The sequence below is a fragment of the Mastomys coucha genome, unplaced genomic scaffold (assembly GCF_008632895.1).
Source record: "Mastomys coucha isolate ucsf_1 unplaced genomic scaffold, UCSF_Mcou_1 pScaffold3, whole genome shotgun sequence".
Lineage (NCBI taxonomy): Eukaryota > Metazoa > Chordata > Mammalia > Rodentia > Muridae > Mastomys > Mastomys coucha.
In genome coordinates, this window is record NW_022196909.1 from 43,742,106 (window position 1) to 43,757,166 (window position 15,061).

Below are 15,061 nucleotides of genomic sequence, written 5' to 3' on the forward strand. Positions count from 1 at the left end.
TACAGAGAAACCCTGTCTCCAAAACAAAACAAAACAAAACAAAACAGAAGTCTCAAGCAAGGCAGACTGGGTCAATTGTCTCCAAGTTGGGGTTTGTTTTTATTGAGGCACAGTCTTGTTTTAGACCCTAGATTAGCCTGGACCTTGAACTAACAGAGCAATTGTCCTGTCTCAGCCTCCCAGGTACTAGGATGATAGGCATATGGCACTATTCCTGGCTGTTTATAGTTTGAGGCAGTGGCTTGCTGTTGTGGGAAATAGTATCTGGAAGACTGGTGGGGTGAGTAGTCAAAGAATTTACCAGGGCTCAAAGAGAAGAAGAGACAGAATTTACTAAGATGTGTTAACTATAGCAGATGAATTCCCAGAAAGGGACCATGAGACTGAGAGGGAAAGAGGTCTGGGTAGGGATGTTCCAGGCAGGGGTCTCAATGTATCCCCAGGCTAGCTTCAAACTCAATATGTATCAAGAAAGACCTGGAACCCCAGATTCTCCAGTCTCTGGGTCCTAAGGGCTGGAATTACAGTGTGCCTGCCGAAAGCTCTCCTGTAAATTAGGGAGACGTTACATCATGTCTTGGTTAGGATTTTACTGCTGTGAACAGACACCATGGCCAAGGCAAGTCTTATAAAGAACAACACTTCATTGGGGATGGCTCACAGGGTCAGAGGTTCAGTCCATTATCATCAATCAAGGTGGGAGCATGGCAGCATCCAGGCAGGCATGGTGTAGGAGGAGCTGAGAGTTCTACATCTTCATCTCAAGGCTGCAAGCAGAATACTGACTTCCAGGCAGCTAGGGTGAGGGTCTTAAAGCCCACATCCACAGTGGCACACTTACTCCAACAGGGCCACACTTCGAATAGTGCCATTCCCTGGGCCGAGCATATACAAACCATCACACATGGTCTCGCCTCATGGGCCATCTGCACTGGGTCTGTATTTGCGTATGTAGACAGAATGCTACTATCTCCTTAAGTAATTTTATAGCACCTCTTTCTTGAGGGTAGCCATTTGTTCAGGTAGCACAGCTCATTAGGAGTTAGCTGAAGGCGATGTAACCATAGGGTGAGGGCTGATTTGGAGTCATGGGCATTAGGCCCCTCATATCAATCAGCGTAAGGTGACACTAAGTCACCAGGAGCCAGACTCCAAGCACTCACACCTGTTATTAGAACAAGCGGAGTTTTGGTCTTATTTTTGGCCTTTTTATCTCCATTTGTTCCTTCCAACAGATTAGCAAGGCCAAGTCATTAATGGGAGAGGGTGGTGGCGAATGTCTTCTGGAACTGTTTTAGGTCTCAGTAGGGACATGGGTGTGGCTAGTCGGCATCACTGATCAATCATAAGGACACCTGACTGGAAATCGAGGAAGACTGGAGCTTTAGAGAGAGAAGGAGGAGATGGAGGGATCCCCAGGGGTGGGAGACAGCACAGATGTGGATGGCAATGGGTGTCATCACTAGGGACTATTCCCGTCTGGAGCTGAGATGCCAGTCCTGCCAGAAAGTTGAACAGGGGCTGAAAACACAAAGCAGAATTCAAAAGACAAGAGAGGGACTTGGGGGTCCATTGGTATAATGAACGTGTGACACTGTTGACAGTAGAGGCCCCCTGGATTTTTGTTTTTGTTTTTGTTTTTGTTTTTTCCCCCCATTTGGCCCAGAGTAGAAGATGATGTTTTGTGACCCAGTCTGGGAGGGATGGCCAGTGCTTTTCTTGTAGAACCATTTGAAGCATAATAAAAGGAATTTTGGAAGAAACTAACTGAATTAAATGTTGAGGAGGTGTCTCAATTGGGGTTTTATTGCTGTGAAGAGATACCATGAACATTTCATTGGGGCTGGCTTACAGTCTCAGAGGTTTAGTCCGTTATCATGGCGGGGAGCAAGTCCCTAATTTAGCTTCCCACCTATAACGTCCTGTGTGATGCAAGGGCGCAGTCAGACCCAGGGAGTAGAAGTTACATGGAAGCCCAGTCCCTCAAATTGGCTTCAAATGTCACTGTACTTGGATGTTTGGGTGGGTGGCTATGTGTGCGTTACTTATACCCCAGGTCTTCCCCTGAGTCTCTTCTTTAATTCTTGATTTCCTAAATGTATACAATGCCAGGGTATAAACAGTATCATTTATTCACCTGAAGTAATTGTCTTCTCAGAGGCTTAAGGCCTCTGTCTGCTAACCTAGGCCTAGCCCTGGAAGCTTCTAGCCTCTGTACAATCTAATGTAGGCCTAGGATGTTTTCAGCCTCTGAGACATACTGCTGAATAAGTTCTTTCTGAACACTGGCTGGCTGACGCAATCTGGCTTCTCTCTTGAACTCTGACATTCTGTGCTGGCCTCAAACCAACTCTGGCAATCTGTTCTAATCTTCTGGCTCCTTCTCATTCTCTGGGTCGTTCTGTCTTCACCTGTGAAAACCTGCCTCTCCCTCTCCCCCTTCCCCTCTCTTCCTCTTTCCTTTCCTCTTTTCCCTCTCCTCTCCCTCTCCCCATCCCTCTCTCTCTCTCTCTCTCTCTCTTTCTCTCTCTCTCTTTCTCTCTGCACTGTTTTCCCTTAAGTAGCCTCTTTTTCTCTCTCTCTTCTCCTGAGAATTGGCTATATCCTGTTTTGTCAAATCTTCCTCTGACTCGTCACTTTGTCTGCCACTCAATTAGACATCACTTTTAAACATGGCTGCCTCCTTCTACACGCTAACCATATCCTTCATTGTTTGGGATTCTGTATTCCAGCCAGAGGGATTAAAGGTGTGTGCTAAAGCTGAGCCACACACCACAACTAGAAAAAGCTTTTTTTTTTTTTCAGTAAATAACACAATGTCAGGGTTCACAGTGCAACATCAAGGCTCGAACTGCTATCCCGTTTTGTTTTCTGAATGGACTCTTCTTTCTGTTTTAGGATCAAATCCCCCAAAATTTTGCCAGATATCCTGAAGGAAATTGGGAACACCCCTATGGTCAGAATCAACAAGATCTCAAAGAATGCTGGACTCAAGTGTGAGCTATGTGAGTGTTCGGCTCTCCTGGGGCTGCCTCCTTCCTGGGATGACCCCAGCTGAGGCTCTGTGGGATGCTGGCAGTGTGGGGTCTGCTGGGACTTAGGATGTGTGTTAGTAACTGAGATGGCCCCTTTCCAACTGATGGCCAGGGAAGTCCGGGCCTAAGGACCCAAACTGGGAAGGTCCTGCAGAAGTGAAGCAGAGCTGTCAGAGCAAGCATCTTTTTTTGTTTATTTTTTATTTGTTTTGTTTTGTTTTTTAAATATTTATTTATTTAATGTATATGAGTACCCACTGTAGCTGTACAGATAGTTGTGAGCCTTCATCTGGTTGTTGGGAATTGACTTTTAAGACCTCCGCTTGCTCCGGTCAACCCTGCTCACTCCAGTAGACCCCAATCGCTCCTGTTGATCTCCACTCTCTCCAGCAGACCCTGTTTGTTTGTTCGTTTGTTTTTTTGTTTTTTGTTTGTTTGTTTTTTCGAGACAGGGTTTTTCTGTATAGCCCTGGTTGTCCTGGAACTCACTCTGTAGACCAGGCTGGCCTCGAACTCAGAAATCTGCCTGCCTCTGCCTCTCAAGTGCTGGGATTAAAGGCGTATGCCACTACTGCCTGGCTTTTTGTTTTTTGTTTGTTTGTTTGCTTTTTGACCCTGTTTATTATTATAAATAAGTACACTGTAGTGCCACAGGCCGGCCAGTCTAGGCCTCCCTCAACCCGTGGGGGGAACAGGGTCCTAGTCAGGAAAACAAGGCGTTGGCGAAGAAATGACAAACAGAAACAGACACAAGGGAGTGCTGTAACTGAATGCTGAAACTGAATGCCATTTGTACAAAGTAGAAATCAGGCTTATATAGTATACAGAGAACAGGGCAAACTACAGAAATCACTTAGGCAGGAGATGGTCACATCAAGGTCAGTACAATCAATCAGCCAGGTGTAAGGCAGAGGAGCAGTGGTGTCTTTCTCCGGACTGGGTTGTCCTGGCAGCCCCAAGATAAACTCTCAAGGTCTGTCTTGAGGTAAGCATCTGAGGGTCGTATTTTAGCATTCCTAGGCTGTAAGGTAAATAATTAGTGAGAGAAGCCCTGTAACTTTTCTCTAGTCAGCAAAACAATTCTGCCTTGTGTGGGACTGCTCTTAATAATTAGTGCCTGACTGCTATCTCTAACTTTATGGGACTGCTCTGGCAATTAGTGCCTTGCTGCTATCTCTAACTTTGGAGACACTCTGTCTGATAAGACAGCTCCTTTGTAGAAATTCCAAGCTAACTACAGCTAGGAGATCAATTAGGATTGTTGAAACATTGTGGAGGCCAGGAAATAATGTTCAATCTTAGTTTTAGCTATAACAAAATATTTCTTAGGGCACCTTTATGCCTGAATAAAGAAAGCATGCAGATCTCTCCACAGACTTGGCAGAGATCAATCTGGAACACATCTAAGTGAGGAGATTCCAGCAACTGACTGAAATACCCAGGAGACAAACGCCCTTTGGAGTCATAATGCCTCTTGTCCATGATCAAGTTTTAACCCTGATACTGTAGACCTACTGGGTAAACGAGTGAGTGCAGCGCTGTAACTGTCCTCAGATGCACCAGAAGAGGGCATCACCATTATAGGTGGTTGTGAGCCACTATGTGGTTGCTGGGATTTGAACTCAGGAACTTTGGAAGAGCAGGTGGTGCTCTTACCCGCTGAGCCATCTCACCAGCCCTTGTTTTTGTTTGTTTGTTTGTTTTGTTTTATTGTTTGGTTTTGTTTTTTTGAGACAGGGTTTCTCTGTGTAGCCCTGGCTGTCCCAGATCTCACTCTGTAGACCAGGCTGGCCTCCAACTCAGAAATCCGCTGCCTCTGCCTCCCAAGTGCTATCATTAAAGGCATGAACCACCACTGCCCAGCTGTGTTTTGTATTTTGTGTTTCACTGTATAGCTCTGGCTGGCCTGGAATTCACTCTTCAGCCCAGGCTGGCCTTAAACCATAGGGACTGCCTGCCTCTGCCTCCCGAGTGCTAGGATTAAAAGCATGAGGCACCATGTTAGGCAAAGTGTGTCAGTGAGGAGACTGTGGGGGCTGGCTTTGCTCCACGAGAGGTGGAGGGCCCGATATGGGGGCAGAGCTTACGCTGAGTGACAGTCATGGCTGCTGAGGAAATGTTCATATCTTCGTTTCATGGAGTCTGGCAGGTCACCCAACTACTTATGGGACAAAGAGTGGGAATTGGGTCCCAGAGGGATGCCGATCATCTGGGGAGGGGTTCCTTACAGGGAGCTGTTCCCAAGCAGGGGTTTGGGCATTCATAGCCAGGGCTATTATCTGAGGTTAGGGCTAAGTTGGCTCGGCCCAGGGGATGGGGGGCGGGGGGGCGGGACAGTGTTACAGATCTGAGGATATGATGTGGCCAAGGCCTGGGGCCAAGTGAGCAGACACCAGAGCCCCTCTGTGCCCATAGAATCTCCTCTATCTCTGGGGGACAGTGTATTTAAGGTAGGTTTCCGAACCAAGAACCAGCCAAGAAGGTCGTCTGTTGAATGTTCTGGAGTACATAGCGTCTCCAGCCCTGTGGTAGGAATGGAAGGTTCCAGAATGGAAGGCCGTGATATCAGGTGCCGAGCATGAGGGTTGGGCTCACTGACCAAGAATGATAGAGGTAGTCAAGGGTAGAGGAGTTTGGGGCGACTGAGGCAGCGGTTTTAAGGGGGTCTGGCTGGGGTTGCTTGAGCTGGCTATGCTGCAGGAGTGTGGGGGCTCAAATCCAGGCGCCTGCTACATGTACTCATTCTGCTGGGCTCTTGACTGTCTTCTCACTCAGTGCCGCCCGTGGGTCTGCAGGGCAGGTGGGGCAGCGGGCAGGCCCGCTGTAACCAGGAGTGTCCAGGCACAGAGGTGGGGCAGTAGCCGTAGACTGGCAAACATCAAGGGCAGCCTTCATCCTTGGGGTGTGCCAGGTAGCTGAGGATGTCGGGAGTGAGTGAGGACCAGAGAGTCCTTTCTCTGACTCACGTTTGCTTCTCAGTGGCCAAGTGTGAGTTCTTCAACGCGGGCGGGAGTGTGAAGGACCGCATCAGCCTTCGGATGGTCGAAGATGCTGAGCGAGCAGGAACCTTGAAGCCTGGAGACACGATCATTGAGCCAACTTCTGGCAACACAGGTGGGGGCAGGACCGCTTGGGGCAGAACAGAGGCTGAAGGTCCCTGGGGCATGCAGACCTGGAGCGAGGTCAAAAGGGAAAGGCTGGCCCCCGGGTGCCTCTTCCCAGGTGTGCATGTTCTCTTCGGCTTCAGAGCCAGAAAGAAGCAACATTTGGGTACCTGGCTGTCAGCTCGCCATCAGAGCGTGTGGGGTTCCTTCCCAGAACAGGGGCCCTTTATCCTTTCATGGTTTTTCTGGGGTTTATCCCTGGTATCCCAGGCAGGTGGCAGGGAGGCACGGGGCTTTGGGCACAGGCCCCTCTCACGCTCTGCCTGTGACCCTCAGGGATCGGGCTAGCCCTGGCAGCTGCTGTGAAGGGCTATCGCTGCATTATTGTGATGCCGGAGAAGATGAGTATGGAGAAGGTACGCCCGGGGCAGCCTAGAGTGGGGCTACGGGGAGGGCGTGGCCTGTGGAAGGGCGTGGCCTGTGTGAAGGCATTGTTCGAAGGGCTATTGCTACAAGAAGAGCTGGTGGGAGGTTGCGGGGCGGGGCAAGGGCGCATGCATCCCTGTGTGTCCTCAGCCTTAATAAAATCCTTTCTTTACCATCCAAAAAAAAAAAAAAAAAAAAGGTGAGCTGTGGTAGGTGAAAGGGCAGGGGCCCCGGAGGGTACCACTCAGGCTGGTGCCCAGGCACAGTGATAAAGGCGTGGTTTTTCCTGGACAGGTGGACGTGCTTCGGGCTCTGGGAGCCGAGATTGTGAGAACGCCCACCAACGCCAGATTCGATTCTCCCGAGTCCCACGTGGGAGTGGCGTGGCGACTGAAGAACGAAATCCCCAATTCTCACATTCTGGACCAGGTCAGGTGTCTCCTTTCCCCCATCCCCCACCCCCACCCCCATGCCCCAATACCCAAGGAGGCAAATCTGCGGTCAGAAGTTTGTGTTCAAGTGTGGTGTTTGAGATGAGACCCTGTTGGGAGGCTGAGGGATTGGTCTCTGCCCAGCGTTGAGTAGGGCAACATACTTCCTCTGGGACGATGCTCCAGGCCGTACTCAAGAGATAAAACCTTTGGTTTCTGTTGTCTCAGTGCGAGCATTGGAGAGCTGTCCTGTGGGACACAAGCCACTGTGGCGGCCAGGTTTTACTATCTTGTATGTGAGGGCCCCCGAGATGAGATTCTCTAGGCTACTCGCTGTAGGACTCGCTGGCCAGCACGGAGCTGACCGACGAGTGTCCATGCATGACAGAGGCGCTTTTGGCCAGCTCACAGCCCCTCTGTTTCCCTGCACAGTATCGCAATGCCAGCAACCCCTTGGCGCACTATGATGACACCGCCGAGGAGATCCTGCAGCAGTGTGACGGTGCGTGCTTTCCACCCCTCCGGCCACCTTGATTGCAGCCACCTCTTATTCAGTTTCACTTCTGAAGCTTTCTGTCTTGCTCTGCGTGCGCATGTGTGCGTGCGTGCGTGCGTGTGTGCGTGCGTGCTTGTGTACATGCGAGGCAGAAAGCCACTTGGGAGAAAGGGTTTGTTTCAGCTCACAGTATTGTGGGGAAGGCAAAGAGGCAGGAACTTGAAGCAACTGGTCACACAAGATCCACACTCCATGGGGTAGACAGAAGAGCATATACACATGCCCCATGCTTGGCTCACTTTCCCCTGCTCTCACACTGCCCGGGAATCCCCTTCGAGAGAAACGTGGGTCTTTTCCGAATCAATTAATAGAATCAAGACAGTCCCTCGAAGGCCTGCCTGTGACCCATCCTGATCTAGACAATCCCTCACTGTGACTCTCTTCCCTTAAGCTTCTAGGTTGTGTCAAGTTGACAGAACTATCCATTCTCAGTTGAGTACGGTTCCCCATGGGGTACATAAGTCCCTTGATCCTTGAGTTTCCCTCTCTGCAAAATAGTTTCTAGAGAGGTTCCCCCTTCCTCTGAGCTCTCTTGGCCTCTGCCTCGGCCTCACCTATGTCCAAGACACCTGGTTCAGGCTGTGTTCCACCCTTGTGTCCTCCGGGCTGTAGGAGCCGTTGACCGCATGCGTGCTGATGCTGGCTTCCTATCAGGGGATCAAGGGACATGACTTTGGCATTTAGCTCTTCTCACCTTTAGCTCTTCTCACCTTCAGAGCTGCATGGTGATTGACAGCTGCAATTAGCTTACTCTCAGCGTAGGCATGAACTATATGTTGACTGCCTAACCCCTGGCACTGGTGGTAAGCTTCTCCAAGAGGTCCTTGTGGGAGAAGGTGCTAGAAGGTACCAGCCTTGGCCTCCCCCTTGGAACCTGATGTTGGCATTGCCGTGGGTGCAGATGCGTTCCATACCCAGGAGCTGGACAGTAAAAGCCCAAGTGTTTGCTTACCCCATTTTATGAGGGAGAATTCTCATTTGGCAGGCTTGGTGCACATTCCTGAGTTTGCCTGGCTCAGACTTGCCTGATGCTGAGCATCAGCAATATGAGAGCCTGGGCCAGTTCTCAAGCCTCAGCTTCAGCCATTTTGCCTGTGTCCTAAAAAATCTAGTTTGCTGCTCTGAAATCACCCAAGTATCCAACAGCCCACAAGGCACACCGTTGACAGCTTACCTCTGCCAGACGTTGAGCTAGCTCCCCAGGTGACCCCTCCTTGTAGATTCAGCTACACGGGGGAGTTCAAAGGCCCAAGGTCCACAGGCAAAGAGCAGCCCCTTAGCCGTCCCGTCCGCAGACAGAGATAGGGATGGCTGATACTTAAGTTTACCCACTGACCTGATTCGGGTTGAGTGTATTTCCAATGGTCGTTTAAGAGTGGTGGGCTGGCTTGGCCATGGTCTTGAGAGGGTCTTCCTTCCCCCAGGGAAGCTGGATATGCTGGTGGCTTCAGCAGGGACGGGTGGCACCATCACAGGTATCGCCAGGAAGCTGAAGGAGAAGTGCCCTGGGTGTAAAGTGAGTGTGGAGCCCTGGGTGGTGCTGGTCCAGACAGGGTGGCTGCGAGCATGGCCCGAGCTGTGTTCAGAGGCACATAGCTCCTGGGTGTCCCCTCTGCCTGGGGACTAAATTCCTCCCCACACTCCCAGCTCATCCCATTGCCGTCTGGAAGAGTTGTATCCAGTCACCCGGTAGGAATTTGGGGAGCAAAGAGTCCTGGGGGCTCCTATGTTGAGTGAAATGAATCTCTTTGGAGTATACCAGAAGCCACCTGACACAGTCCCCGGGTTGGGTTAGGGCGGGGGTTCTCAGCCGGTGGGCCACAAGGCCCTTTGGGGGTTGCATATCAGAAATCCTGTATTTACATTCCGATTCATAACATCAAAATTAGAGTTATGAAGTAACAACAGAAATAATTTTGTGTTTTGGGGGAGGGGGGGTTCACCACAACATGAGAAACTGTAATTAAGAGGACATAGCGTTTGGAAGGTTGAGAACCACTGGGCTAGGGTTGGCACATGAAAACAGGCGTTTTCTCCCTGAGACTACTCACCCTCCAGAGCTACCCTTTGTCCCCAAAGATTCTTCAAATGCCCATGACTGGGACCCTCTCTAGAGCAGCACTGGGAAGACCTTTCCAGATACCTTGTGCTGGATAATGGACCCAGTAGGTTGTGGCCTTCCTGCTTTTTGGTCTGGGATTCTGGGAGACTTGCCTTCCTCTGATCTAGGACTAGCACACGCATCCTGTGAGCCAGACATTAACTGGCAGATATTAGTGGCACAATATCCTTTCCAATGGCAGCCGCTTAGGGCTGGCTGGGTTGGACTTCTCTGTGACCTGAGCTCTAAAGCTGCCCACCCTGCAGATCATCGGTGTAGATCCCGAAGGATCTATCCTTGCGGAGCCCGAGGAGCTGAACCAGACGGAACAAACAGCCTATGAGGTGGAAGGGATCGGCTATGACTTCATCCCGACAGTCCTGGACAGGGCGGTAGGTTGAGGCAAGGCGGAGTCACAGGCTGCTGCGGGGTCCTTAACTTGCCTCTGTATTCTGACACTCCAGGTGCCCCAGATGTTGGGGGACAGGAAAGGGAGATGCTGGTACAGGAGCTAAGACAGGGTGAAAACGCACTACCATGTTCAAGTTCACATCTGACACTACTCTGAGAAGCAAAGGGAAAGAGACAGACAAAGGCGGCCAGGACAGATGTCCGTAGAAGCCCACCAGACCAATAAAGATGTGGGTGGTCTGAGTTATTCTACAAAGCCTAATCGAGTGGGGGAAGAACAGAGAAGTCTGGGTTTGCAGATCCAGGGGGAAAGGAATCTTCTGTGAGGTTGCCTCTCCCTCCCCACCCCTCCACCGCCCCCCCCCCCGGGCCCTCTCTGCCTGAGCTCAGGCTTGACCCTGTCTTGCCACAGGTGGTGGATAAGTGGTTCAAGAGCAATGATGAAGATTCCTTTGCCTTTGCCCGCATGCTCATTGCACAGGAAGGACTGCTATGTGGTGAGTGGCCGAGCAAGCCCCATGCGTGGGTGACGGGGTAGAGGACCATCTAGGATCTGAGGCTGTGTAACAGCAGTAACTTCACTTCTCAGCTGGGGCCATTCATCTGCCCAGGCTCTTCTTGCCTTCCTTAGCTCAGTTTGCTTGTCTTCCTCAGCTCCTTGGAGTCTCCTGTGGAGACCAGGGCAGCAGGCACAGATGAAGGCTTCAAGTGGTCCTTTGAGGTTTTGTTTTGTTTTTAAGATTTATTTATTTATTGCATATATGTAAGTACACGGTAGCTGTCTTCAGACACCCCAGAAGAGGGCATCGGATCCCATGACAGATGGCTGTGAGCCACCATGTGGTTGCCGGGAATTGAATTTGGGACCTCTGGAAGAGCAGTCAGTGCTCTTAACTACTGAGCCACCTTTCCAGTCCTCCCCTCCCCCACACTTTTAGGTTTCTGTTGTTGTTGTTGTTGTTGTTTGGTTTTTCAAGACAGGGTTTCTCTGTATAGCCCTGGCTGTCCTGGAACTCACTCTGTAGACCAGGCTGGCCTCGAACTCAGAAATCCACCTGCCTCTGCCTCCCAAGTGCTGGGATAAAAGGCGTGCGCCACCACCGCCCAGCTTTGTTGTTGTTTTTGAGACAGGGTTTTACTGTGCAGCCCAGTCTGTCCTGGAACTCACTCTGTAGACCAGGCTGGTCTTGAACTCATGGAGATCTGCCACCTTTTGCCTTCCAAGTGCTAGGATTGAAGGTGTGAGCCACCGCCACGACCACATGGCATGCTCTGCCAGTTTTTGAGGCAAGCTCTTCTGATCTTATTTTATTTTTCCTATCCCTGGAATGAGGGAGCGGGGCTCAATCCATAGCAACTCAAAGTTAGGACGTGCTGGGACCCCGGCTCTGGAAGGGATTGGAGAGAGAGCCCAGAGGGAACTGGGACAGCACTTCTTGCCTTCCTAGTTTTCCGTGCTGCAGAGGCACATCTAAAAGCCACCTCTACAGCCTTCCTCCCACCCTGGGCTCTTCGGTCACCCTGTTCATGGTGGACAGAACACCACTGCCTGACAACAGGGCAGCAGAAAACCCAGCAGTTTGAGTTAAAGCTGACCTTTGGAGAACAAGTGTGCCTGAACTTGGCCTTTACATATGGTCCCATGTTTTAGTTATGTTGGAAGCGGGGAAAGGGCAAGGCGGTTGGCCCAGCATGGCCAAGCACTCTCAGGAGAAGGGATGAGCCCTCGCTCCTGACTGAAAATAACTTTGAGCCTAACCACTAGGAGGCGACTTGGGGTACTTGGGCCCTCAGTGTAAGTGGTAGAACCCTGGTCCTGGAGAGATGAGGAGCCAGCTGGGCCGTGGTTGGGAGACGTGAGAGACACCAAGATGATCTTTCTGCCTGCCTTGCACTCTCTTAGGCTAAGCCCCAATGAGCCCCAACTGGAGAGGCAGCGGTGGTGGCTTTCGCTGTCTACAGGTCCCCAGGTCTAAGGCTCTATATGGTCAGTGTCACAGTGACCTGGGACTCTTCATTATGATGGGACCTAATGTCACCTATCTGCCTTACATGATGGTTGTAGGTACTCAGTGAGACACACGTCTTTGGTTGGCTCTTTGCTTGGGGGTCAGGCATTTGCTTGGAGGATTCTGCCCTTTAGCCCCTGTTCTGGCTGAGCATGAAGGCTCATTTGCCCCAGGGTCCTTCCAATTCCTCAGTGAGGGTTTTTGTTTGTTTGTTTGTTTGTTTGAGGCAGGGTTTCTCTGTGTAGCCCTGGCTGCCCTGGAACTCACTCTGTAGACCAGGCTGGCCTCGAACTCAGAAATCCGCCTGCCTCTGCCTCCCAAGTGCTGGGATAAAAGGCGTGCGCCACCACTGCCCGGCCTCAGTGAGAGTTTAATTAGGAGCTAGACACAAGCGGCATCAACTATAAGGCGGAAGATGATCCAGAGTGATAGTACCCTTTCAGTCTTTGGCCAGAGGTTCCTATGGATCCTTCCAGAGCATGTATGAATCCTTCCAGAGCATGTATGGACATGTGCAAGATGTACAAGGCTGGCCATTCATATACAGATCTTTCTGGATTGTTGGCATAGATGTATGTGTTATACACACACATGTGTTTATATATGGATGCATGTGCAAACACATGGGCAGGTCTGTCTGACAGTCCTCTCCACAGGTGGAAGCTCAGGCAGTGCCATGGCTGTGGCCGTGAAGGCTGCCCAGGAGCTGCAGGAAGGACAGCGCTGTGTGGTCATCCTGCCTGACTCTGTGCGGAACTACATGTAAGGCACACCCCTGCCTGGTCCCCACCGCCCTCCTGGCCGCTGTCACCTAAGCACTGTCTGTGGGATGCTGGGGAAGTGGAGAAGGCAGCTGGGCTTTGTAAGCCTGCTCGTCCCAAGATCCTCTATGTCTTCGGAGCCAAGCCAGTGTTCCCCTTGCATGGCTCCATCCTGGGCATGCGAGTGCATGTGTGTAAAAATCTATGCATGTCCATGGCGACAGCTTGAGTGGACGACTGTGCTCCTTCTGTTCTGCTTTCTTTGGTTTGGCTTTATTACCCCTTGGGGTCTATGGGTGACATGGGCCAAGCTGTACTGATGTTTTTATGGGACAATTCTGTCCACCAGCTCTGCCGCTTCATCGGCTGTCCTAAACTGGACCTGGGAGGGTGAGTGTACCTGGCTGGGTTCTCCTAGGACTTGCTGTGATGTGCTCGCTCAGTAAATAGCCTGTGAAGCTTTGTTGGTACTGATAGATATCAGCACTCCAAGGACAGTCCCAGCTCCCTGCTTGGCCACCTGTGACTGGCAGGTTTAAAGTCCTGCCAGCTGCCGGGGTTCCTGGCTGAGCTAGCGGGAGCTATTCTGCCGTGGAGCCTCATGGGCAATGGGAGTGGTAGAGATGGGGAACCCACATCTTCCTCACCTTGGGCTTTATCCACAGCCTGTGAGCTGTATAGAATAATGCCTGTGTAGAGCTTCGGCAGCCTGCATGGTGCATGGCCATCCTGCTGGGTTCCAGGTAGGGTGACAAGCCAGACGTCATCTGTCTCTCCAACATATGGCAGGCCCGTTGTGTGTCCATGTGCATGGTTCCGGGGTGCGCACGTGTGTGTTTGTGTGTGTGTGTGTGTGTGTGTGTGTGTGTGTGTGTATGTGTGCTCATTCTAGGGGCCCAAAGCTCTTGAGCATTTTATATGAGAGTGCATGAGTGTGTGCTGGAGGAGTGGCCACCTCTGTCTCATGCACCTGTTCCTCAGCATGCCTCTTTGGGATAGATCCTAACAGCTCTGTAGCTTGCTCAGCAGCCTTTGGGCAGAATGGGAAAGGTTCTCTCTATTGAGGCAGACCTGGTGTTGGGGGGGGGGTGCCAGGAGGAGCCAGCCCAGGAACCTGCCAGAGAGGTTCTGATCACAGAGGCTTCTAGAAGCAACCTCCTTGGTTCTGTCAACCCAGAGGCCCAGTAACCCTGAGTTCTCTGCCTCCCTGGAACTCCGGCAGTCTTTTCATCCTATGCGGAAACAGTAAGACCCAAGACAGGTGCAAGGCATCCCTGACCAAGTGTGTGCCTCCCACTGGGTACAGAGGCCTCAGTGACAGACACACTGACCCTGCAGGTCCAAGTTCCTGAGTGACAAATGGATGCTGCAGAAGGGCTTCATGAAGGAGGAGCTCTCAGTGAAAAGGCCCTGGTAAGGACGCTGCCCGCCCCTGTCCCACCCCTGGGTGAGGAGGAAAGGCGGCCTTCCGGTTTCCCAACATGGTGGTTCTCTCCCGGCCTGCTCCACCCCGCCTTTTCCTGCCCTGTCCTGCCCCCCTCCTTCAGGTGGTGGCATCTGCGTGTTCAAGAGTTGAGCCTCTCGGCCCCGCTGACCGTGTTGCCCACGGTCACCTGTGAGCACACCATCGCCATCCTCCGGGAGAAAGGTTTTGACCAGGCACCTGTGGTCAACGAGTCTGGGTCAGTGTCTCCTTCACTGTAGTCCAGGGCTCTGACTTTAGACTGTGCCAGGATCCTAGATCCCGTCCCCCAGGTCTCGGTGTCCGTGTCACAAAATGGGATGGGCAGTGACAGGTTGAGTGCGGTCAGTTTTGCATGCACTGACCAGAGCCGCGTACAGCCTACTGGTCATCTTGTCCCTGAGCAGCTGAGATTTGGCCATACGTAATCCTTCTGGACTCAGTGTTTCTGTTCCCCCCAGTTCATTGGCAATATGCAGACCCACAGACGGCCCTGTGGAAAGGGGACAGGTACCTTGGGGGTGGTACCCAGAGAATGCATTGGAAGGAGGCCTGGTTGACCAGCATCCTCAAAAGTCTAACGGCTGGTCACGCTGGACCCCTGTGGGGATGTCAACATCATAGGACTTTTAAGCTTATTTGTCCTTTTGTGGGGTTCCTCTGTTCTACCTCCCCCGATTATATATATATACATATATTAAAGATTTATTTATTTATTATATGTAAGTACACTGTAGCTATCTTCAGACGCACCAGAAGAGGGCA

The 15,061-nt window shown here is 51.4% G+C and overlaps 1 protein-coding gene across 3 annotated transcripts in view; it reads left to right on the forward strand.

The window, feature by feature from the left end:
• Positions 1–15,061, forward strand: part of Cbs (cystathionine beta-synthase) — a 24,670-nt gene that overhangs the window by 5,047 nt on the left and 4,562 nt on the right. For all 3 annotated transcript variants that reach the window (XM_031348231.1, XM_031348234.1, XM_031348233.1), the window contains exons 3-13: positions 2,899–3,005; positions 6,015–6,149; positions 6,476–6,555; positions 6,860–6,994; positions 7,429–7,498; positions 8,977–9,068; positions 9,920–10,045; positions 10,477–10,561; positions 12,730–12,835; positions 14,173–14,247; positions 14,382–14,516. In XM_031348231.1, coding sequence (XP_031204091.1) covers positions 2,899–3,005; positions 6,015–6,149; positions 6,476–6,555; positions 6,860–6,994; positions 7,429–7,498; positions 8,977–9,068; positions 9,920–10,045; positions 10,477–10,561; positions 12,730–12,835; positions 14,173–14,247; positions 14,382–14,516 — 1,146 coding nt within the window. The remainder of the gene's footprint in view (positions 1–2,898; positions 3,006–6,014; positions 6,150–6,475; positions 6,556–6,859; positions 6,995–7,428; positions 7,499–8,976; positions 9,069–9,919; positions 10,046–10,476; positions 10,562–12,729; positions 12,836–14,172; positions 14,248–14,381; positions 14,517–15,061) is intronic.